The sequence below is a fragment of the Rhinopithecus bieti genome, unplaced genomic scaffold (genome assembly GCF_001698545.2).
Source record: "Rhinopithecus bieti isolate Rb0 unplaced genomic scaffold, ASM169854v2 scaffold_12928, whole genome shotgun sequence".
Taxonomy (NCBI): domain Eukaryota; kingdom Metazoa; phylum Chordata; class Mammalia; order Primates; family Cercopithecidae; genus Rhinopithecus; species Rhinopithecus bieti.
Window position 1 is genome coordinate 1,160,363 of NW_016807614.1, and position 25,107 is coordinate 1,185,469.

General features: G+C 48.0%; 1 protein-coding gene across 3 annotated transcripts; it reads left to right on the plus strand.

Moving 5' to 3' along the window:
• Positions 1 to 3,174: 3,174 nt before the first annotated feature.
• STRADA (STE20 related adaptor alpha) lies at positions 3,175 to 22,982 on the plus strand. 3 transcript variants are annotated; one of them, XM_017882900.1, is made up of 10 exons: positions 3,175 to 3,290; positions 12,427 to 12,529; positions 13,008 to 13,129; positions 16,224 to 16,332; positions 16,444 to 16,567; positions 18,393 to 18,564; positions 19,076 to 19,180; positions 21,216 to 21,457; positions 21,751 to 21,793; positions 22,089 to 22,982. In XM_017882900.1, the coding sequence occupies exons 1-10, from the start codon at positions 3,204 to 3,206 to the stop codon at positions 22,239 to 22,241; spliced, it is 1,260 nt and encodes a 419-aa protein (XP_017738389.1). In that variant the 5' UTR covers positions 3,175 to 3,203; the 3' UTR covers positions 22,242 to 22,982. The 3 variants fall into 3 exon arrangements, with proteins under 3 accessions (XP_017738389.1, XP_017738390.1, XP_017738391.1); XM_017882901.1 differs by lacking the exon at positions 3,175 to 3,290 and adding an exon at positions 7,739 to 7,754; XM_017882902.1 differs by lacking the exon at positions 3,175 to 3,290 and adding an exon at positions 9,267 to 9,504.
• The last annotated feature ends 2,125 nt before the right edge of the window (positions 22,983 to 25,107 follow it).

Consider the following 25,107-nt stretch of genomic DNA (forward strand, 5'->3'; position numbering starts at 1 on the left):
GGTGACTCACACCTGTAATCCCAGCACTTTGGGAGGCCAAGGCAGGCAAATCACCTGAGGTCAGGAGTTCGAGACCAGGCTGGCCAACGTGGTGAAATCCCATCTCTACTAAAAATACAAAAATTGGCCGGGCGCGGTGGCTCAAGCCTGTAATCCCAGCACTTTGGGAGGCCGAGACGGGCAGATCACAAGGTCAGGAGATCGAGACCATCCTGGCTAACCCGGTGAAACCCTGTCTCTACTAAAAAATACAAAAACCTAGCCGGGCGAGGTGGTGGGCGCCTGTAGTCCCAGCTACTCGGGAGGCTGAAGCAGGAGAATGGGGTGAACCCGGGAGGCGGAGCTTGCAGTGAGCTGAGATTGGCCACTGCACTCCAGCCTGGGTGACAGAGCGAGACTCCGTCTCAAAAAAAAAAAATACAAAAATTAGCCGGGCATGGTGGCGCACACCTGTGGTCCCAGCTACTCGGGAGACTGAGGCAGGAGAATGGCTTGAAATCGGGAGGTGGAGGTTGCAGTGAGCCGAGATCACACCACTGCACTCCAGCCTGGGCGAAAGAACAAGGCTGAGTTTTTGAGACTCTGTCTCAAAAAATAAATAAATAAAATAAGAAGTAAATTTAAAAAGCAGATTATCAGATTGAGTACATTGGTTAGCTGATCCAAAATACCCCCAGATGGGATTTTTTGGGTTTTTTGGGGTCTTTTTGTTTGTTTTTTGTTGTTTTTTGTTGTTTTGTTTTGAGATGGAGTCTTGCTCTGTCGCCCAAGTTGGAGTGCAGTGGCACGATCTTGGCTCACTGCAGCCTCCACCTCCCGGGTCCAAGAGATTCTCCTGTCTCAGCCTCCTGAGTAGCTGGGATTACAGGAGCACACCACCATACCTGGCTTAATTTTTTTTGTATTTTTAGTAGAGCTGGGGTTTCACTTTGGGAGGCTAAGGCGGGCAGATCATGAGGTCAGGGATAGGTTTAAGTAATTGAAAACTCAAACTTGGCCGGGCGCGGTGGCTCAAGCCTGTAATCCCAACACTTTGGGAGGCCGAGACGGGCGGATCACGAGGTCAGGAGATCGAGACCATCCTGGCTAACATGGTGAAACCCCGTCTCTACTAAAAAAATACAAAAAAAAAACTAGCCGGGCGAGGTGCCGGGCGCCTGTAGGCCCAGCTACTCAGGAGGCTGAGGCAGGAGAATGACTTAAACCCAGGAGGCAGAGCTTGCAGTGAGCTGAGATCCGGCCACTGCACTCCAGCCTGGGCGACAGAGCGAGACTCCATGTCAAAAAAAAAAAAAAGAAAAGAAAACTCAAACTTGTTAGTTACTAGGTGGTACCTATTAATTTATTTTCCCTAACACATCTCAAAGAATGTCTGGACTAGAATTTTTGTGAACTTTGTCAAAGTGTTATGTTTTAGACAAATAGGAGTTTAGAAAAATGATGAGTTCTATATATTTTAGCTGGAAAGAATTAGATGCACAGTGAAGGAAAGGCTAGTGGAATAAAAATACCACATTCTGTTCCTATTCTCATTTTCTTCCCATCATTAATGGGAATAAAATGGTTTAAAAGTAAACAGTGATGATAGGCGCAGTGGCTCACTCCTGTTATCGCAGCACTTTGGGAGGCCGAGGCAGTCAGCTCACAAGGTCAAGGAGTTCAAGACTAGCCTGGCCAATATGGTGAAAACCCCATCTCTACTAAAATTACAAAAAAAAAATTAATCAGCATGGTGGTGCACGCCTGTAATCCCAGCTACTCAGGAGGCTGAGGCAGGAGAATTGCCAAGATCACACCACTGCACTCCTGCCTAGGTGACAGAGGGAGACTCTGTCTCAAAAAAAAAAAAAAAAATGTAGGCCAGGCACGGTGGCTCACACCTGTAATCCCAGCACTTTGGAAGGCCGAGGCGGGCAGATCACCTGAGGTCAGGAGTTGGAGACCAGCCTGGCCAACATGGCAAAACCCCGTCTCTACTAAAAATATAAAAATTAGCCAGGCGTGGTGGCAGGCACCTGTAATCCCAGCTACTCAGGAGGCTGAGGCAGGAGAATCGCTTGAACCCAGGAGGCAGAGGTTGCAGTGAACCGAGATCACGCCGCTGCACTCCAGCCTAGGGATAAAGCAAGACTCTGCCTCCAGAAAAAAAAAAAAGAAGAAAGCATTTTCCTTGGTAACTAGACTTTTCTGATTTTGTATAGTTTAAGGTATTTAGAAATTTAAGATGATTAGAAATGTATAATCACCCCAATATTTTACAGTTAAAAATCTTCAGTTTGGTGATTTTGATCACTTTTACGGAATAGAGAAGGTCAAAAGCACATACAGAATTTGACTTAAGAACAGAAAGTTGCCGGGCGCGGTGGCTCAAGCCTGTAATCCCAGCACTTTGGGAGGCCGAGACGGGCGGATCACGAGGTCAGGAGATCGAGACCATCCTGGCTAACCTGGTGAAACCCCGTCTCTACTAAAAAAGACAAAAAACTAGCCGGGCGTGGTGGCGGGCACCTGTAGTCCCAGCTACTCGGGAGGCTGAGGCAGGAGAATGGCGTAAACCCGGGAGGCGCAGCTTGCAGTGAGCTGAGATCCGGCCACTGCACTCCAGCCTGGGTGACAGAGCAAGACTCTGTCTCAAAAAAAAAAAAAGAACAGAAAGTTATTTCAGTTGTCCTTTGTTTTGTTCATTTTCAGTAGGACTAGCAGAACGCCAAAATGCCTTTGCTTTATTTACATTTAGAATCAAATCTATCTGACTTTAGAGAATCAGGTTGGGTAATGGTCCTTCATACACGTGTTGCTATATTAAAATTTTTTGCCCCTTTTTGAAAAAAAATGTTTTCTAGTTCCCACACTCACTGGGAAATGGCCAACCATCTCTGTAACTAAATAATGAATTGTTTATTCACAAAGTATAAGGAATTGGCCTTTTCATACTAACATTGTGTGTTGATGCCAAGTAAATGTATGACCAGAATTGTAGCAGTTAAGTTCTATCCAGTAAAGAATACCCATAGAATAGTAGACTTGCCACCTTTTGAAGAACCATAGATCCATGTTTAAAGCCCCATCTCTCTGCAGCATTTTTACTGTGGATCTGTGTGTGTGTGTTTTATATGTAGCCCCACAGGCACTTTTTGCTGTAATGCCTCTTAAGTGGTTTCTATTAATAAATGTAGTCCTAAGTACAATAATTGCTGTTCTGAATGTGGGTGTGCCTTCTGCTAAAACACAAAATGCCAACAATCAATTTCTCTACCCCAGAGCAGCCTCCGGGTGACACTCGGAGAAAAGTAAGTGACTTCCTAGGCCCTAGCACTATGGCTGTTGCATGGAGATGATTTCTTGTGGAAGTTGTGTGTTCTGTTGGCTTATCATTTTATGTTTCTGCTTATCTGTCACTGAGCTTTATTTGTAGTGTGATTTTTGCACTTGTGGAGATTCAGGTTTCACCCTGGAAAGATGTGGATGTGTAATTTGAAAACTGAAAAAAGTCTCAGGTACTTTTTGTCTCTTCTGGGGATTAAGGTCTCTGCCCCTCCCCAGCCCTGCCAATCGACCACCACCCCTTCCCCCAAAAAAGTAAGTTTCAATGATCTGAAATACGGTTATTGTTTAGTGACTAGTGGTATTAAATTTTCTGTCCTTAGTCTATTAATAATAGATTTTAGTCCACAGACATAATACAGATCTCTGTCTAGACCTCAAATCTCTTACCTTAAAAAAAAAAGCAAGGCCGGGGCGTGGCCAGCCTGTAATCCCAGCAACTTGAGGCCCGAGACGGGCGATCACAGGTCAAGATCAAACCATCCTGGCTAACACGGTGAAACCCGTCTCTACCTAAAAACTACAAAAAACTAGCCGGCGAGGGGCAGGCACCGTATCCCAGCTACCCCCTTCGGAGCGAGGCAGGAGAATGGCATGAGCCCGGGAACGGAGCCTTGCAGTGACGAGATCCGGCCACTGCACTCCAGCCCTGGGCCGACAAGAGCGAGACTCCGTCCACAAAAAAAAAAAAAAAAAAAAAAAAACAAAACAAAATTAAAAAAGTATAAAACAAGAACATTTACTTTTTTCATTGGTGAAAGCTGCAAGATTCTTACCCTGTTTCCTTCTCTTCTAGTTTATTTTCTTAAATAAATAGCACCAGATGTGCACAATGTACCAAGCTATTTTTGAATATATGAATCAGCGTCTTATAAAGAGAGAGGATGAGAACTTTTCCTACCTAGACTTCTGACTGTGTTCAGATTGCAGACATTTGCAGCTTCTGCAGCAGCCCCAAGGTTGAGTGAAGGACAGTGATGTTGACTCGGAATTTCTGAGTAAAGCTTTGGCTACGCTTACGTCATCCTCTAATCAGGAGCACCTCTCTATCAGATCCAAATGCTTTCCAATCTGGAGACCAAAAACGTTCCCTATAGGCTCAGTTAGCCTTTTTTCTAGAATACAATGCCAATTACATATAATTTTTATATTTTTACAGCTGCTGACATTATATCAAAAGTTATCCTGTGTGAAACCTGTGGGAAGTTGAATGTGTTTATTTAGTAGCATTTTGTGAATATTGTCTTTGTATGCTTTACTGTATTTTGTTTTAACCTCTTTAACATGGTTATTTTGTGGTCATTTCTGGATATCAGCTGCTTATGTATTTTTCAAATGCTTCAAAATGAATAAAATGCCTTTCATGATGGGGGAAACTAAGAAAACACTTTGATAGAATTAGTTACTTTCTATGAGCAATTTGAGATTATTACATTGCACTAATTAAACTATGTCATGCTGCATTTAAAGAGAATGGGCTAAACATTTCATTCTTTTTATCTGAGTTTAGACCTGTTCTAAAACTGAAACAGTGTGATGAACTAACCTTCCTTTCTTGTGGCAATGTCAGATGATCTAGACCTCTTAGCCTGTTTCCTTGTTTGTTTGTTTTCCTAAATGAAGTTTGGTCTCTCTTTGAGTTCGGACCTATACAATATCCACAAAGAAGAAGGCCTCCATTTTAGAATCATTCCTAGTGAGCCGGGGACAAGCAGTTGCTATCGCTGGACTAGTTCATTTTATGCAATTCCAGATTGCCTGTGAGCTCATATTGCCAGTTACATAAAGAACTTTTCTTTTCTTTTCTTTTCTTTTCTTTTCTTTTCTTTTCTTTTCTTTTCTTTTCTTTTCTTTTGAGACCAAGTCTCACTCTGTTGCCTAGGCTGGAGTGCAGTGGTGCAACCTCGGTTCACTGCAACCTCTGCCTCCTGGGTTCAAGCAGTTCTGCCTCAACCTCCCGAGTAGCTGGAATTACAGGCGTGTGCCATCACGCCCAGCTAAATTTTGTATTTTTAGTAGAGAATCGGGGTTTCACTATGTTGGCTGGTCTCAAACTCCTGACTTCAAGTGATCCACCTGTCTCAGCCTCCCAAAGTGCTGGGATTACAGTAGTGAGCCACCGTGCCCAGTCAAGAACTTTCAAGAACTTTTTTTTTTTTTTTTTTTTTGAGATGAAACTTCACTTTCGTTGCCCAGGCTGGAGTGCAATGGTGCAATCTCGGCTCACTGCAATGTCTGCCTCCCAGGTTCAAGTGATTCTCCTGCCTCAGCCTCCCAAATAGCTGGGATTATAGACATGTGCCACCACACCCAGCTAGTTTTTTGTATTCAGTAGAGACTGGGTTTCACCATGTTGGCCAGGCTGGTCTCAAACTCCTGACCTCAGATGATCTGCCCGCCTCGGCCTCCCAAAGTGCTGGGATTACAGGCGTGAGCCACCGTGCCTGGCCAAGAACTTTCTTTCTTTCTTTTTTAATTATTTTTTTGAAACAGAGTCTCGCTCTGTCGCCCAGGCTGGAGTGCAGTGGCACGATCTCAGCTCACTGCAAGCTCCGCCTCCCAGGTTCACGCCATTCTCCTGCCTCAGCCTCCCGAGTAGCTGGGACTACAGGCACCTGCTGCCATTCCCGACTAATTTTTTGTATTTTTAGTAGAGACGAGGTTTTACCGTGTTGGCCAGGATGGGCTCAATCTCCTGATCTGCCTGCCTTGGCCTCCCAGAGTGCTGGGATTACAGGTGTGAGCCCACGCCGGGCCCCCAGAACTTTATTTTCTAAAGGCCAGGTGTGGTGGCTCACACCTTGTAAACCCAGCACTTTGGAAGGCTGAGTCAGGAGGATGATTTGAGGTCAGGAATTTGAGGCCAGCCTGGGCAACACAGACCCCATCTCTAAAAACAAAAAAACTAGCCAGGCATGGTGGCACACACTGGTAGTCCTACCTACCCAGGAGGATGAGGCAGGAAAATCCCTTAAGCCCAGGAGTTCAAGGCTGCAGTGAGCTAGGATAGTGCCGTTGCACTCCAGCCTGGGAGACAGAGTGAGACTCTGTCCCTAATTGAAAAAAAAAAAAAAAAAATTAGCCTGGCATGGTGGCATATACCTGGGAGGCTGAGGTGGGAGGATCCGCTTGAGCCCTGGAGTTCGAGGCTGTAGTGAGCTATGATCATGCCACTCTACTCCAGCCTGGGTGACAGAGTGAGACCCTGTCTCAAAAAAAAAAATAAAAATAAAAAAGTTTTATTTTCTAAAACTAATACTTTTGGGTTAGTTTTAGTAGTTTTCTGTACTACTAGAGAGTAGAAATAAATATTTGTCAAGTTACTAGTTAAGCACATTGATAGTTGAATGAATCATTCCCTACCTAGGCTTAGCAAGAATGTGTCTTAGTGTATAGCCTAGTAGACAATATGTGTTATAAGCTGATATGCAGGCCTGACAAGGAAAAGGGACATAGGTAATAAAGTATCTATCTGCTGGGCGCGGTGACTCACACCTGTAATCCCAGCACTTTGGGAGGCTGAGGAGGTCGGATCACCTGAGGTCAGGAGTTTGAGACTAGCCTGGCCAACACAGTGAAACCCCATCTTTACTAAAAATACAAAAAATTAGCCAGGCGTGGTATCATGCACCTGTAATCCCAGCTACTCAGGAGACTGTGGCAGGAGAATCGCTTGAACCCAGGAGGTGGAGGTTGCAGTGAGCCAAGATTGCACCATTGCACTCCAGCCTGGGTGATGGAGCAAGACTCTATCTCAAAAAAAAAAAAAAAAAAAAAAAAAAAAAAAAAAAAAAAAAAAAAAAAAAAAAAAGAAGTAGTATCTATCTGTGGTTTTTCCAAAGAGAGTTATTTAAAGTACATAAAATGAATATTTGAATCTCAGGACTCAGCTGTCGTTCAGTCTCTTTTTCAAGTGAGAGAAATTTTAAGGAGTTTGCTTGGAAAGCAGAGGTGGGAAGACCTTCAGATACAAAGTAGTTGCCTCTCATTGAGGCCATATTGGTACCTACTGAAAAATGCAGTACTTTCTCACACGCAGGAATCAGATTCTGATCTATAGAGTGCCCTGAGCAACACAGGAATCTAATGACTCTGTTGTATGAGGCTGGCATTTCCAGCATAGATCATCATGCTGAACCTGTTTCCAAAGGAACTGGCTGCATTGACCTACTCTCTTCTTTAGCCAATGGGAATGAAAAGATCATGGGCAGAAAGCCTCAGTTCAAACTTTGCTTAAATCATTTTCATTTTTTAAGTATTTGCCAGCAGTGTTCCAGGCATTGGGGGAATACATCAGTGAATATGACAGATGAGGTCCCTGCCCTTCTGGTGCTTGCATTTTAATGGAAGAGACTTTAATGGAAGATTTTAGAGAAATAAGCTGGAATGATAAACTCTGTGAAGAAAGGAAAGCAAGGCTGTCTGATAAGGTGACCAGGAGCCTGGTTTACTTTGGCTAGGCAGTCTCTCTGAAAAGAGGACATTTAAGTTGACACCTCAGTAATGTTGAGGAGGTAGCCACGAGAAAAATAGCAGGGTCAGGGGAAGGAGGGGGCTAGGAGGGTTCCAAAGGGACAGTTAGAGCAGGTTTCCTGAGACTGGAGCACGCTTGTTTATGTGGGGATATTGTTCGAGTCAGGTGAGCGTGGTGTGGAATGAGATCACAGGGCCAAGTCATTTGGATACTCATAGGCTGGGGTGGGGAGTTTGGGTCTGAAAGCAACCCACTGAGCTTTCTATTAACTGGTACCATTGATTTTATTGAGGAATAGATTAATACTTCAGAAAACAGAATCCGTAGAGCAAGAATATGTGCAGGAGTTAGGGGTATATAAGGTTGAGAAAATGAGACACTTCAAGACCAGATGAGCATTGTGAATTCTAAACCAATGGAGAGTTGTCATTTCAGAACTCTTGCTTGAGGCTTTTTGCTCAAATTGCTGCTCCATTTTTGCCTCCTGGTTGTGTATCTCTCTCACCTTTGTGAGGTACCTGGCATGTGGTAACCAGTATCTTAAGATCTTAAGATGATTCTGAAGATGAGATCGTTCCAAGAAGCTAGAGTCAGCAGGGTACAGTGGCTCAAGCCTATAATCCCAGCACTCTGGGAGGCTGAGGCAAGAGGATCGCTTGAGCCCAGGATTTTGAGACCAACCTGGGCAACATAGGGAGACCTCATCTCTACAAAATATACAAAATTAGCTAGCCGTGGTGGCACATGTCTGTAGTCTTAGCTACTTGAGAGGATTGTTTGAGCCTGGGAGATTGAGGTTGCAGTGAGCCATGATCTTGCCACTGCACTCCAGCCTGGGTGACATAGTGAGAGCCTATCTCAAATAATAATACTAATTTTTAAAAATTTAGTGATCCTAGGCCAGGCATGATGGCTCATGCCCATAATCCCAGCACTTCGAGAGGCCAAGGTGGGAGGATCACTTGAGGTCAGGAGTTCAAGACCAGTCTGGCCAACACGGTGAAACCCTGTCTCTACTAAAAATACAAAAATTAGCTGGGCACGGTGGCTCATGCCTGTAATCCCAGCACTTTGGGAGGCAGAGGCGGGCAGATCACTTGAGGTCAGGAGTTCGAGACCAGTCTGGCCAACATGGTAAAACCCTGTCTCTACTAAAAATACAGAAATTAGGGGTGGTGGCAGGCGCCTGTAATCCCAGCTACTCAGGAGGCTGAGGCAGGAGAATCCCTTGAACCCAGGAGCCAGAGGTTGCAGTGAGCCTAGATCACACTACTGCACTCCAGCCTGGGCAGCAGAGCGAGACTCTGTCTAAAAAAAAAGAAAAACCTAGCCAGGCATGGTGGCTCGTGCCTGTAGTCCCAGCTACTTAGAAGGCAGAGGCAGGAGAATCGCTTGAACCCAAAAGGCAGAGGCTATAGTGAGCTGAGATCATGCCATTGCACTCCAGCCTGGGTGACAGAGCGAGACTCTGTCTCAAAAATAAATAAATAAAATAAAGTTTAATGGTCCTAGAATTTATCTTGAGAGCATTAGAAAACACAGATAAGTATAAAAACCAGTATCAAAGCAACTTTAGCTACTGATCAAGCTCTGCTTAGGATTCTCTGTTTCCTCTATTTTCTCTTTTCTATTTTATGTGTTGAACAGGAGAGTCACCAAAAAGTAGAGAGCAATAGAAGGAGTAGGAGAAGAGGATTATACACCAGGTAGCACTAAGCTCTTAACATGTTTTATCTCATCTAATAGATACAACACTGTGAGATGGAAATTACTCAGCTGCTGATATAATGGAGATTCCAAGAGATCAGAGTGACTTGCCCAGGGTCACAGAACCAGTAATAGACCTGAGTTCAAATTCTGACTCTGTATGGCCCATAAGCCTATGCTGTTTGCATTATAGCATATGTTTTATTTAAAATAGCCTTTCCCAATTATCTTTCCCAAAATTCAACAGATGTTAGGCACAGAAGGCTCCCTAGACAGATCTCTTTGGGAAATGCTAGGTTAAACAAAGTTAATAAGTTTTCTTACTACAGAATTTCTCAGTGCCTTTAATATGGACGTACACTTTGTGATCCTCCATGAGAGAGTATGCTGCATTTCCTAACTTCATTGGACATGGAAAGTTTTTCTATCCAGCTGGCAGAATCAGAGTTCCGTGGGGCCCACTTTGGGGAAATCCTGCACTGAAACAATAGGAAAATGGGCAAGAGACAGGAAGAGGCATTTTCATCTTGGAGAAAGCTCACATGACTGATAAATGTATGAAGAGATCCTCATCTTCCTTAGTAACCAGGGAAATGTAAATCAAATCCACGAGACTGGCGAAAATTAAGAAATCTGAAAATACCAATGTTGGAGAAAAGATAAATTAATAAGAACACATGTGGCTGGGCACTGTGGCTCATGCCTGTAATCTTAGCACTTTGTGAGCCAAGCTGGGTGGATCACTTGAGGTCAGGAGTTCAAGACCAGCTGGGCAACATGGCAAAACTCCATCTCTACAAAAAAATACAAAACTTAGCCAGGCGTGGTGGTCCCAGCTACTTGGGAGGCTGAGTCAGGAGAATTGCTTGGACCCAGGAGGCGGAGGTTGCACTGAGCCGAGATCATGCCACTGCACTCCAGCCTGGCAACAGAGTGAGACTCCGTCTTAAAACAAAACAAAACAAAAAACACATACGTCGCTGGTGGGAGTGTAAATTGGTATAACCATTTTGGAAAATAATTTGGCGTTGTCTCATAAACTTGATTGTTCATATACTCTGTCACCTAGCAATTCCATCCACTCTTAAGTACAAGCTTTAGTCAGGAGACATATTCAAACATGTTCATAGTAGCACAGTCCATAATAGCAGAACAGAAAAACAACCCAAATGACCCATCAATGTAGGAATGGGTAAACTGAGATATATTCATGTGATTAATATATTATACAACAGTGAAAATGGGTGAACTACAGTGAAATACAACAATTTGGCCAAATCTTAGAAGTATAAAAATTGATTAAATTAGAAATGGAATTTGGTGACAGGGCTTAATTTTGCTTGACTAGGTTCCTCTTATTGTCAGGGTAAGTGGTGAGGGAGACAGAGCCCACCTGGGGGTTTCTTTCCCCATCAGCAGCATCAGCTGTTTTGAAACCACATACAGCCAGTAATCACAGCTACTTGGAAGGCTGAGGCAGGAGGATCAATTGAGCCTGGGAGTTCAAGGCCACAGTGAGCCAGGCTCTCACCACTGCACTTTAGCCTGAGCAACAGAGACCCCATCGCTTAAAAACAACAGCAACAAATCAACAAATAAACCAGATACACGTGAAATGTCAGCTGACAGGGTGGTAGATTAATTTCACTGGCTTGGGCCTGGGTCCTGTGCCATGTACTCACGTTTTGATTTTTGGCAAGTCACTTAATCTCCTTGGCCCTCGTTTTTGTTAGTGAAAAGTGGAGATAAGATCTGTCCTGGCTACTTCACTGAGCTATGGAGGAGATCATGTGCAAAAGTATACCCTGGTCATCTAACAGATATAGAGCACTGTCATCTTTATGGTTTCCTCTGCAGAGCCGCTTCCCAAAGAGTTGTTCAAGCACCGCCTTGTCAGAGCACTCTCAGCTCGTGCTCTTCTGGGTAGTGCTGGGCCAGGAGCCTCTCATACTTTCACAAAGGACTTTTTCTGCCTGGAGGTCAGGTTTATGAGTGCAGCACATGAAACATGAGCTGGCCCAGGTTTCTCCATTTCAGTTGGATGTGCATCTAAAGAAAGAGAATCTAAAAAAAAAAGAAAAGCAGTCACAGTCCCTAAATCATACACATAAATTTAAGTCTGGAAGAAGGAAACAGTCCATTAACCTGAAAGAAGAGCTGTTGGTCTGCTGTGTGTTTTGCACAAACTCAGACATGGCTGGACACCTTCCTCTAGGACCTCAGAGGCCAGAGTTGTGACACATCCTAAATGGCTAGACTCCAGCTTCACTCACAGCACACGTGGGCAGGAACAAGGGAGCAGGCCACGTCGACTGCCTGGATGATGCCTGAGACCTGACAGCTCTGTGCCTTGCCTGCAGCTCAGGGCATCAGTGGTTCTCCCACTTCACTGGAAATGTCAGGCAATGACTGGCCCGGGCTCTTGGTTTGCTAAAGAGGGGCTACTCCTGGCCACATTTCGCTAGAAGAAGATTCAGTGTTTGACCTTTTGGGATCTTGTGGTCAGGACCTTAAAAATAGGATCCTAATGCAGCAGGAAATTCAAGAGAACCCCTACCTCTCCACCTGCTTCTCTTTTCCAAACATGCTTTTGTTCTCTAGACATCCCTTCTCCAAGTGAGAATTTCATAGGTTTTAGCAAATGCATTGATTGTTGGAAAGGACAAGCAGATTAATGGTTGATGGGAACAGGTCCTTGTCTCCCCATTTGTAGACAGCCCTAACACTTGCTCTGGTATTAGTGCTGATTACTACACTGAATGTGATGTTTTGTTTCTCTTCAAATAGTATTGGCACCGAGTCGGGATTTGTGTGTGTGTGTGTGGATGCCAGTCTCCTCGTGGGTCTGAATTACCACCTTCACCGCACTCCCATCCCACCCCCAGTTTTCTCTACTAACCTATTTTTTTTTTCTTTTTTAGACCAATGATGCAAGCTCAGAGTCAATAGCATCCTTCTCTAAACAGGAGGTCATGAGTAGCTTTCTGCCAGAGGGAGGGTGTTACGAGCTGCTCACTGTGATAGGTATGCGCAGGCACCATCCTTACTCTCCTGCTCTCCTGCTCCAGGGGCTACTGCAACTTTCTCAGCAGCCCCAGATGTGTGTACAGCAGAGGCTGTCCGCTAGTTAGGAGGATTCATGGGCACAGACTTGCTTCTGTGGGTCTCCTCTGTTTTTTCCTGCCAAGTATGGGAAGAGATCAGACTTTCAGGAGAGAAGCTCTGTTGCCATCTTTCCTTTGTGGCTGCATGTTTCTGGTGTCCTGGCCATAGTGAGTCAGAAAGGTTGGCTGAGAAAGAACTGATGGGAGAAAAATCAAGAAATGTGAGCCATGAACGTAACAGTTAAATTCTGCTGGGAAAAGGAAAAAAAAAAAGTAACAGTAGTGAAAAATTTAACATTAAGTTTCTTTTGAAATCAAGTCCCTTTTTTTAAAGGAAAAATGTTTAAAAACCCTTTGTTGTTCTTGTCCTTGTGTATGGCATTCCTCTTTTCTTTTAGGCAAAGGATTTGAGGACCTGATGACTGTGAATCTAGCAAGGTACAAACCAACGGGAGAGTATGTGACTGTACGGAGGATTAACCTAGAAGCTTGTTCCAATGAGATGGTAACATTCTTGCAGGTAATAAACCATGAGTGTGTCACCTGGAGGGAGGGTGGGCTCTTGGCTCTGATAATAATTGCAAGGAATTACAAAGAAATGTAGGGAGAGTAAACATTCGGAAGTTATGGAAGCTTTCAGTGGAGAATCCTGGCCATTTGGCACTAAGGATTGGGCTGAAATGCTGCTCAGGCTAATTTACATTTCGCTTTTCTTCTCCAAACACTCCCTTCTGGCTCCTTTATTAATTTATTTATTATTTGGAGAGAAGCTAAGTAACTTGCTCATGGCAGAGGCAGGATTCAAATCCAGGCCATCTTGTTCCAGTTGCAAGGCGCCTGCCCTGCCACCAGTGGCCATCTTCTGGCTCTCAGCATCTTATTTGCCTGATGTTCCTTTCGTTTTCTTTTTCTTTTTTTTTTTTTTTTTTGAGACAGATTCTCACTCTGTCACCCAGGCTGGAGTGCAGTGGCACAATCTCGGCTTCTGGGTTCAAGTGATTCTCCTGCCTTAGCCTCCCAAGTAGCTGGTACTATAGGCGCACACCACTGCGCCTGCCTGACTTTTTTTTTTTTTTTTTTTTTGAGAGAGTCTCGCTCTGTCGCCCAGGCTGGAGTGCAGTGGCAAGATCTCCACTCACTGCAAGCTCCGCCTCCCAGGTTCACACCATCCTCCTGCCTCAGCCTCCCAAGTAGCTGGGACTAGAGGCGCACGCTGCCACGCCCGGCTAATTTTTTTGTATTTTTGGTAGAGATGGAGTTTCACCATATTAGCCAGGATGGTCTCGATCTCCTGACCTTATGATCCGCCTGCCTTGGCCTCCCAACCAGCTAACTTTTGTATTTTTAGTAAAGATGGGGTTTCTTCATGTTGGCCAGGCTGGTCTCAAACTCCTGACTTCAGGTGATCCGCCTGCCTTGGTCTCCCAAAGTGCTGTGATTATAAACGTGAGCCACCGCGTCTGACCTCTTTTTTTTTTTTTTTTTNTGGGACAGGAGGCGCACGCTGCCACGCCCGGCTAATTTTTTTGTATTTTGGTAGAGATGGAGTTTCACCATATTAGCCAGGATGGTCTCGATCTCCTGACCTTATGATCCGCCTGCCTTGGCCTCCCAACCAGCTAACTTTTGTATTTTAGTAAAGATGGGGTTTCTTCATGTTGGCCAGGCTGGTCTCAAACTCCTGACTTCAGGTGATCCGCCTGCCTTGGTCTCCCAAAGTGCTGTGATTATAAACGTGAGCCACCGCGTCTGACCTTTTTTTTTTTTTTTTTTTTTTTTGAGACAGGGTCTCATTTTATTGCCCTGGCTGGAGTACAGTGGCAGCAGCACAGCTCACTGCAGCCTTAACCTGCTAGGCTCAAGTGATTCTCCTGCCTCAGCCCCCCAAATAGCTGGGACTATAGGCACACCACACCTGGCTAATTTTTGTATTTTTTGTAGAGACAGGGTTTCACCATCTTGCCCAGGCTGGTCTCAAACTCCTGAGCTTGAGCAATCAAGTTGCTCCGGCCTCCTAAAGTGCTAGGATTACAGGTGTGAGTCACCATGTCCAGTCCTGACATTCCTTTCTATTCGAGAAGCAAGTAGCCACTGTCTTGTTAAACTGAGAGAGGGGCCAGGCATGGTAGCTCATGCCTGTAATCCCAACACTTTGGGAGGGCAAGGCAGGCAGATCACTTGAGCCCAGGAGTTTGAGATTGCACTACCAAACTCTAGCCTGGGTGATAGACTGAGTCCCTGGCTCAAAAAACAAAATAAAACAAAATGGAGAGAGACTGTGAGTCTAGTAAGTGCCTGGGAATTAGACTCTCCTTTCCTGATGCCAGCTTAGATTCAGAGCCTGGGGCAGTTTTTCTTCAGTATAGTTGCGCCCCTCCCCTCCTTCATTTACAACTTTTTCTGAATTGGTGGTTACCTGATGGTGCTCTAGGACCTGTTCATCTGTTCATAGTAGTTTGGTGGGTCTCAGCTGGCCTTTTCCTCCATCAACTATGTTTTCTTTCTTTCTTTCTTTGAGACAAGGTCTGGCTCTGTTGCCTAGGCTGCAGTGCAGTGGTGTAATCACAGCTCACCACAGCCTCGACTTCTCCAGGCACAGGTGATTCTACCACTGAAGCTTCCTGAGTAGCTGGGACTAGAGGCGTGCACCACCATGCTCAACTAATTTTTTTGTATGTTTAGTATAGATGGGGTTTTGCCATGTTGCCCAGGCTGGTCTCCAACTCTTGGGCTCAAGTGATCCACTGCCTCGCCTCCCAAAGTGCTGGGATTACAGGCGTGAGCCACCATGCCCGGCCATGTATTCTTTTACAATAGAAACATAGTTTTGGGCTGGGCATGGTGGCTCATGCCTGTAATCCCAGCACTTTGGGAGGCCAAAGCAGGCCTAGGCAACATGGCAAAACCCTGTCTCTACAAAAAAATACAAAAAATTAGTTAGGTATGGTGACATCCACCTGTGGTCGCAGCCACCAGCGAGGCTGAGGTGGGAGGATGACTTGAGCCTGGGAAGTTGAGGCTGCAGTGAGACAAGATCACACCACTGCACTCCAGCCTGGGTGACAGAGCAAGACCCTGTCTCAAAGAAAGAAAAAAGAGAAACATTTTTGGCCAGGTGCAGTGGCTTGGTGGCTCACACCTGTAATCCTAGCACTTTGGGAGGCTGAGGCAGGATTGCTTGAGCCCAGGAGTTTGAGACCAGCCTGGGCAACAACACAGTGAGACCTTGTCTCTCCAAATAACAGCAAAAAAATATTTTTTGGTTTCTTATCTTAAAGAGGAATTCTGTATGTTGACCCTTGAAATTGAGATAAGCTTGTAACTTCAGAAGTCTTCAGTCAACAGTTTGCCTTCATCATCTCTGAGTCGGTGTGCTGGCACCCTCTGTTGTTGACAGTTTCTCTGTTTGGTAGAGGCAAAGCAGTGCTGGGTCCTTGCAGGGGCAGCAGGGCCTTGTTTTTCCTATGTTGGCAGGCACCTGCTTAGGCTGCTCCTAGACTCTGAGAACACCCAGAAAGTGCCAGGTCCCCCTATTGTCCATGCTGCCACCTTCGTGTTGAGCGGCATCCTTCAGTGCCATTTGGTTCTGACTTCAGCTTCATCATTGCTTCCAGGGCGAGCTGCATGTCTCCAAACTCTTCAACCATCCTAATATTGTGCCATATCGAGCCACTTTTATTGCAGACAATGAGCTGTGGGTTGTCACATCATTCATGGCATATGGTGAGTGGGAAAGGGTTCTTGGTAGAAAGGGGTTATTGGGACTCTGTTGTCAGATTGCCTGTTTTCCTCCTCCATTACCTTTCACTGCCTCCGTGCAATTCTTTTCTCCAGGTTCTGCAAAGGATCTCATCTGTACACACTTCATGGATGGCATGAATGAGCTGGCGATCGCTTACATTCTGCAGGGGGTCCTGAAGGCCCTCGACTACATCCACCACATGGGATATGTACACAGGTGCATTCTTAGGCGGCCTTTCCCATGATTAGAGCAGGTAGCTGTGCCCCTGAGCCTTCAGGTAAACAGGTGAAGTTTGACTGAAGTTAATGAAGCCAGAGTTTAAAATCAAGAATCTGGATTCTTGCCGAGGATCTCTTTGCTCTGAAAAGAAAAAGGGCCTGGCATGGTGGGTCACACCTGTAATCCCAGCACTTGGGAGGCCAAGGAGGGTGGATCACAAGGTCAGGAGTTCAAGACCAGCCTGGTCAACATAGTGAAACCCTATCTCTACTAAAAATACAAAAATTAGCTGGGTGTGGTGGCACACGCTTGTAGTCCCAGCTACTAGGAAGGCTGAGGCAGGAGAATCATTTGAACCCAGGAGGCGGAGGTTGCAGTGATTGGAGATCACACCATTGCACTCGAGCCTAGGTGGCAGAGTGAGATTTTTATCTTAAAAAACAAAAAAAAGAGAAAGAGGATCTGGATTGTGACCTTGCCACTGACTTGGGGGATGGTCTAACAAGCTTCAGCCTGTTAGTGCTGAAGCCACTTTCTCTTTGCTGAGCAGCGTGGTCCTGAGTGTTTGTGTGAGAGGAACATCTGATGTGGACCTTTGCACTTCACCCTCTGCCTCCTTCTTTCTGTGCCCCAGAGTGAGTCTTATGCTGAGAGACCAGGGCGAAGACAGATAGCTTAGTAGGTGGTGTCAGGAGATCAGCTCATAGTAGGGAAAATGGTAAAACTGGAACCCTACCTAACTCCTTACACAGAGGAGGACTCCAGCTGGATTAAAGGCTTCTATGTAAAATGTAAAACTACAGACTTAAATAGAAGGAAATGTGAGAAAACATTTTTGTGATCTGAGGCATATAATAATTTCTCAACATTTTAGAAGCACAAAACATAAGACAAAAGATTGATGAATTTGATTAGATCAGGAAGATTTCTATCCAATACAAGATGCAATGAAAAAGGTTAAGAAACAAGTGACAGAGCAGATGATATTAGCTTTGTCAACACAGGAGATTAGTAACAGGGAAATCTTGCAGATCAACAAGAAATGGACAGCAAAGCAAGAAAAATGGGCCAAAGATCAGAAGTCTACAAAAGAGGAAACCCCAAGACAAGCCCATCATGGGAAGAGCCACTCAAATCTTCAATCAGAGAAAAGCAAATGAAAAACAAGATGTCACCTTATGCACATGAGCCTGGCAGCGGGTGGGAGGATGGGCGAGTCCCAGTGTGGCAAGGACAGGGAGCCTCCTGTCCAGTTGGTGGAAGATGGCTAGTGCTGCCAGTCAGGGTTGTGGAACCAGCACCATCAATGCCACTTCTGGATGTACACCCTAAAGAAACCCTCATGCAGACCCATCAGGGGACACGTTTGGATGTCGCCATTCACACGTGTGTTGGGTAGGGGTAGTGTGAGCGTTTGTCCCCAGAAGGGAGGCGGAGCTGGCAGTGAGCCGAGATCGCGCCACTGCACTCCAGCCTGGGTGACAGAGAGACGCCATCTCAAAAAAAAAAAAAAAAAAAAATTTAGCTGGGTGTGCTGGTGCATACCTGTAATCCCAGCTACTTGGATAGCTGAGGCATAGGAATTGCTTGAACCCAGGAGGCAGAGGTTGCAGTGTGCCTAGATTGAGCCACTGCACTCTAGCCTGGCAACAGTGAGACTCTATCTCAATAAAAACAAAAACATAGTTATGTATATGTAAAATACACATACACATGTATAACACGCACACAGGAGAGAGCTGGCCAGGTGGAGTGTGTGAAGACCAAAAGTTTGTAGCAGGAGGGCCTCCTGCTCTCTATGACACCCTCCCTGCTTCCCCAGGAGTGTCAAAGCCAGCCACATCCTGATCTCTGTGGATGGGAAGGTCTACCTGTCTGGTTTGCGCAGCAACCTCAGCATGATAAGCCATGGGCAGCGGCAGCGAGTGGTCCACGATTTTCCAAAGTACAGCGTCAAGGTTCTGCCGTGGCTCAGCCCCGAGGTCCTCCAGCAGGTCTGTGCGTGGGCCCAGAGGAGCTCCCCTACCCAACTCATGATTCCCAAGGGAGCATTCAGGCATTGCCTGGGGTCGGGGGCTCTCAACCTCCCAGTGGGGTAAAGGGGTTCCTGGAGGGAGGGAGCCCTCAGCATGGACAGCGCCTGTCCATTGCAGATGGATGTGGTTCTTCCCAGGGGGTCCTAACCTCTACTGGATGCTATTTCAGCTCCCTTTAGGGACCCTTGGCACCCTATTAGAAGAGCGAGCATTTTGGAAATGTTTGCTGCTCTCTGGATCCCTGTGCTAAGCAGGAACCTAGAGCTGGCACTTCCAGCTCCTTACAGAGCATCACCAAACAGTTGCAGGTGGTAAAATAGCAGTTAGTCTTCAGTAGCACAGGCAAGGCGAGTCATTAGCAGCGGGTCCTCATTTGGAGACAGCCATCCTTTTCCTCTCCTTAGTTCTACCCTTTTTCTAAGAACAAAGACTAAATGGGGTCATCTGTGGCCTTTTGTTCCTGGCTTAGAATCTCCAGGGTTATGATGCCAAGTCTGACATCTACAGTGTGGGAATCACAGCCTGTGAACTGGCCAACGGCCACGTCCCCTTTAAGGATATGCCTGCCACCCAGGTAAGCCTGCTGCCCATTGGTTTCCTTCTTGCCTGCCTTCCACAGATGTTCGTTGAGTATCTCTCACACTCAGGACACAGACCAGGAATACTAAGATGAAAGATCCTGTCTTCTCCTTCAAGAAGTCCCACCCAGTGGGGGATGGTGGCCTCACTCTTTGTTTACTTCCTGTGGCAAATGCGGTGGTCAGGGAGGCCAGCTTGGGGAGGCGATCCCAGGAACAGGGGTGCAAATGGAGGCCCACACGCTACATGTCTATTTAAAACATATACATTAAGCTAACTAGTTTTTATAAATGTATAAAATATGTTCTATTCTCCTACATGGATAAATATACCTGGAAGGTCAGTTTCTAATTTAGAATTCCCACAGTTCTCAGAGTTCCATGCCAACCGCATTCCAGCCCACACCTTTGGAACCCCCATTCTGTAAGTTCAGCTTCTGTTCATGCCCCTCCAGATGCCTGTCCTCTGGCCACCCTCGGATCCAAGGGTGCACAGTCAATGGCACAGTCTACCCTTGGGAAAACAGACCCAGGGAAGAGGCTTATCCAAGCCTCATTAAATCCAGAAAATGGATTTGGGGTCATTTGGGCAAGGATTACCTGGGTCCCAGGTACTTGGAGTATGGTCTAGAACTGGGAGGGGCAGGGTGCAGGCTCTGAGTAAGCCACTCCGGAACCCACAGGCTGCTTGCCCAGTGGTAGGGGCAGCTGGATGGTGGCCAGAGTGCAGCTCCCCAGAGCAGGGGCCCAGGGAGGTCCTGGGAGGAGGCAGCCTTGAGTTGGAAGGCAGACAGCAGTCACCTGTGTGGAGGAGGAACTAGGACACTCTTCTTGGCAGACAGCAGAATGTGCAGAGACCCAGAGTCTAGAAAACACAGGATCTGGAGAACAGCAAGGAGGTATAAATGGTGTAAATGGCCAAGGTGCAGTGCTTCTTGGGGGCTGCCAAGTGACAGGCTGCAGAAGGAAGCAGGGGTACATTGTGAAGGGCTTTGATGCCACTTTAGAGCACTGGTTCCTGTCCTAAAGCCTGTGGAGCAGTGCTGAGGATTGTAAGCACAGGAGTGACAGCATAAGATAGCTCATTTACAAAGATCAACCCGGCAGATGGATTCGATCCAGTAGATCAGTTAGCAGGGTGTGGAAGTCTGTGTGAGGAATCTAGGAGATCTCAGTAAAATAATTCAGTGACAGAGGATGCTCAGGAAAGAATTAAAAGGCGACTGAAGAAGTCCAGGCCTAGAAGCAGCACCGTCCACTAGAATTTGCTGTAGTGAAGGAGGGCTTCTGTGGCTGCACTGTCCAGCATGGCAGCCATGAAACCGTGTGGCTGTCGAGCATTTAGAAGGTGACCAGTGAGACCGAGGGACTGAATTTTAAACCTCATTTAAATCGAAATAGCCACAAGTGGCTAGTGGCTCTCACATTAGTGCAGCTCTAGAGCAATTTCCAGGTTTCTGGCTTGGACAGCTTATGTGGTCATGAGGACTTCCACGAGGACAACAGTCCCCCAGATGGGACTGGTTTTGTGTGTTGAGTTAGGGTACTTTGGAACAGCCACCCAGCCTGGCCTCCCCTTGGGCATCTTGCTCCCGTGTAGCCTGCTGCAGCGACAGCCCAGGCTGTGGCACTGCAGGGACTGCCTCTCATTGGATCCACCTGGGCATGGCAGACAGCTGCGCTTCAAAGCAGGTTCATCTGGCTGCTCCTCCCCTCTGGGGTGAGGACTCTACAGTAAAAGGAATTTGATGCCTTGTAAAGGGAGAGAGGAAACTGTGAGCCCTGCTTTCCAGCCATGGCGAAAAGCGGGTACTTTTGTGCAACCCCTCTCCTTTCACGTTGGCCTGGCTAGGGTGGAGCTCCCATGCCAGTGACCAGCGTTTCTTTGGGAAAATTGGACTTACTCCACTTCCATCTTTTTCTACTCTCAAATGATCACATTTGCATATTGGGAAAAGTGTATTTGTGAAGAGACTCTCAGGCCTTCCAGGGACCTCCCTCCAGCCCAGGTCCTGGTTCTGTCCTCCCCAGATGCTGCTAGAGAAACTAAACGGCACAGTGCCCTGCCTGTTGGATACCAGCACCATCCCTGCCGAGGAGCTGACCATGAGCCCTTCGCGCTCAGTGGCCAACTCTGGCCTGAGTGACAGCCTGACCACCAGCACCCCACGGCCCTCCAACGGCGACTCGCCTTCCCACCCCTACCACCGAACCTTCTCCCCCTACTTCCACCACTTTGTGGAGCAGTGCCTTCAGCGCAACCCGGATGCCAGGTATTCCTGCTGGCCTGGGTCTGGGCTTCGGGAGAGCAGAGGGTGCTCAGGAGGGTGAGGCCGGGGTGTGAAGGGATGCACCTCTCAAAGGTTCTGCAGGGGAATCTGGAGCTACATACAGGAGGGATCAGCTCCTGGGTGTGTCAGAGGCCAGCTTGGGGAGCTCTGGCTACTGCTTCCCATGAGCTGAGGGAGAGGGAGAGGGGATCTGAGGCTGAGGTATAAGTGGCAGGATTTCAGGAAGCTGGGGACATGGCAGTGATGCTGCGGTCTCTCCTCCCCTTTCCCTCCAGGCCCAGTGCCAGCACCCTCCTGAACCACTCTTTCTTCAAGCAGGTACCGTAGCCCCTTCGTTCTGGTTCTGGTTCTGGTTCTGGTTCTGGTTCTAGTCGTTCTGGTTCTGGTTCTAGTCGTTCTGGTTCCAACGACTCACGATCCCTTTAGCTTTCTTTCCCCTCCCTTTGAATGAGAGAAATTACCCCGCTTCCGAAGCCCCTGAAAGGCACTGCTCCTTCCTCTCGTAGAGTTGGCTCTGACAGCCCGTCTGCCACCAGGCCATGGGTCCTTGCCCCATGGTGTCCTGGGACCCAGAGCAACAGGATCTGTCACCCACCTCTCTCTTCTCCCCCAGATCAAGCGACGTGCCTCAGAGGCTTTGCCTGAATTGCTTCGTCCTGTCACCCCCATCACCAATTTTGAGAGCAGCCAGTCTCAGGACCATAGTGGAATCTTTGGCCTGGTAACAAACCTGGAAGAGCTGGAGGTGGATGATTGGGAGTTCTGAGCCTCTGCAAACTGTGCGCATTCTCCAGCCAGGGACGCAGAGGCCCTTCCTGAGGGCTGGCCACATTCCCGCCCTCCTGGGCAGATTGGGTAGAAAGGACATTCTTCCAGGAAAGTTGGCTGCTGACTGATTGGGAAAGAAATCCTGGAGAGACACTTCACTGCTCCAAGCCTTTTGGGACACAAGGAAATCTCAACAACCAGGGATCAGGAGGGTCCAAAGCCAACATTCCCAGTCCTGTGAGCTCAGGTGACCTCCTCCACAGAAGGAAGAGATGCTGCTCTGGCCCTGGGAGCCGAATTCCAAGCCCAGGGTTTGACTCCTTAACCCCGAGGACCGCCACCTCTTCCCAGTGCTTGCGACCAGCCTCATTCTATTTAACTTTGCTCTCAGATCCTATAGGTCAGTGAAAGGGCAAGTAGTAAGCTGCCTGCCTCCCTTCCCCCAGACCTCTCTTTCTCATAATTCCAGAGAAGGGAATTCTTTTTAAGCACAGACTAAGACTGGGACAGTCCATCCTTATCCCTCTTCTGGCTTGGGCCCTGACACCTAAGTCTTTCCCACGGTTTATGTGTGTGCCTCATTCCTTTCCCACCAGGAATCTATCTTAGCGCCTCCTGCCAGCTGCCCTGGTGCTTTCTCCAAGGGCCATCAGTGTCTTGCCTAGCTTGAGGGCTTAAGTCCTTATGCTGTGTTAGTTTCATTGTCAGAACAAATTAAAATTTCCGGAGACCCTGCTGGAGAATGGCATTGTGTCTGCATCAGCTCAGGGGCTACAGGCTACTTCCTGGTGTGTGTGCTTGCAGGGATGGCCGTGCTGCCCCAGGTGAGAGTCATCCCGCCATCCAAGAGCAGGCCCATGGGTGCTCACGGAAGCTCAGCAGTGACCTCTTTCACTAGATAGACCAGTTTATTTGAAAACCCCTAACAGATCTGTCTCTTAACTAAAATTTTAAGACTGAATTTTAGCCTGTGGCCATCAAACCACTTTGGAGCTAAAAACGTCCAAAGATTGAGATTGAGGCATAGGATGCTGGCGGCCTTTGGCATGAAAGGAGGTAGAAGGGTTTGTCTTGCAACCTGACCTGGGTGTCTCCTTACCCTGGGTGCTAGCACCTAAAGAGCAGGAAACCTAAGAACCAGCCCCACCCGTCCCTGCCATCCTGGCTGGCACCAGTGTGAGCAAGGGGGTGCAAATATGAGTCTCCCTGCAGTGCTTCCAGGGCACATGGCTTACCCTTCTCCCAGTCCCTCAGGGGAAGGCCCTCCCCAGCTCAGGCACCTCAAATGCCCTCTAACCTAAAGCTGCTCTGAACTATCAGATGCCCTTGCTTTCCATTTCCTCCCCAATTTTAACAGCAGTTTAAAGAAGAAAAGTAAGCTTCTTTGGGCAGTGAGAGGCTAAGGTGAAGGGAATGACACCCACCTTGGGCTAGGATGGGGCCTGGGGTGAGTGAGTGAGGAGTGGGGGGCCTCATTTCCGGCCCTCCTCCCCCTGCTTTAAACCCCAAGTTCCCTTCGCCCTGCCCCGCCGCCCCCCCCCCCCCACCTGACAGAGTCGCTCTGTCACCCAGGCTGGAGTGTACTGGCTTCATCTTGACTCACTGCAGCCTCTACCTCCCAGGTTCAAACAGTTCTCCTGCCTCAGCCTCCCAAGTAGCTAGGATTACAGGCACACACACCATGCCTGGATAATTTTCGTATTTTTAGTAGAGACGGGATTTCACCATGTTGACCAGGCTGGTCTCGAACTTCTGACCTTGTGATCCGCCTGCCTCTGCCTCCCAAAGTGCTGGGACTAGAGGCGTGAGCCACCGCTGAGCCAAGTTCCCTTTTTTTGTTTGTTTGTTTTTGTTTTTAACGCTGGTTATCAGTTTCCTTTGCTTCCGGATGCCTTCTGCACCTTGCTGTCGGGGCATCCTCAATGCCCATCTGCAGCTCAGCCCACAGGCCCGTCCTGGGCACGGTGCCAGGGCCTCACTGTGCCCAGTGGCAGCGAGCCTTGCTCATGGTGCCCCCGGGTCTTCCTGTTTCTTGCATCAAGCAGCCCCTTTGGAGAACCGGATGACAGGTGTGGAAGCTTTCCCGAGAGGCAGCCGCTTTAAGGGTCTGACACTCCCCACTAAAGAGTCGGCCCATAGTGCAGGCAAAACGCAGATCTTCCTCTAGAGAGAACAGAAGGCTGGAGAGGAGACACGGAGCCGGTGCGTGGAGCCCGCCAGCCTGGGAAACAGCTGGGCGCTGGGGAAGCTGCAGCCCCCCTGCTCCCCTGCCAGGCGTCGGGCGGGAGCTGTTCTGTTCCCTGTCAAGCGCGTGGGCCGCCAGTGCTATTCCTGCCACAGTGTGGGAAGGCTCTGGGCGCAGGGCTGTGCTTCCCGGAGCAGCTTCTAGCCTGATTTCCGGCCAAGCCACGCGGTCCCTGGAGCCCGGGAAGGCGCCGGCCTCGCCTTCTGTCTCTCGCCTGCTGTGCCCCTGGCCTGCTGTGCGGCTGCAGGGAGGGAGCAGCTCTGCGGCCCGATCTCTGTCACCTCAGCTCTCTGGGCCGCGGCTTCCTCGTGAGAAATGAAGCGCGCTTGTTGGACGGGCGGCCCCCAGGGGTCGCGGTTGCTGCCCACAGAATTCCACCCCAGAAACACGTGAAGACTTGGGGCCTCGGGGGACCGGTGCTCCGGGAACCCCGCATAGCGGCCTCCCCAGCCCGTCGCAGGGTTGCAGAGGCGCCAAGGGCTGGTGGGGCCGCCGGGCCCTCGTGCAGGCTCCGCGGCGAGCCAGCGCCCCAGGGTCCCCGCAGCCTCGCGGCCCGGCCGGGGGACCGCGTGCCCGGGCGCTGCCTCCAGCCTCGTGGGCCGCAAGGGGGCGGGGGCGG

Excerpts from the sequence above, each read along its gene's own strand:
- STRADA (XM_017882900.1), top strand. The coding sequence starts at position 3,204 with ATGTGGGTGTGCCTTCTGCTAAAACACAAAATGCCAACAATCAATTTC. Across the intron at positions 3,291-12,426 it reads CGGGTGACACTCGGAGAAAA|ACCAATGATGCAAGCTCAGA; the intron begins GTAAGTGACTTC and ends TTTCTTTTTTAG. Across the intron at positions 12,530-13,007 it reads CGAGCTGCTCACTGTGATAG|GCAAAGGATTTGAGGACCTG; the intron begins GTATGCGCAGGC and ends CTTTTCTTTTAG.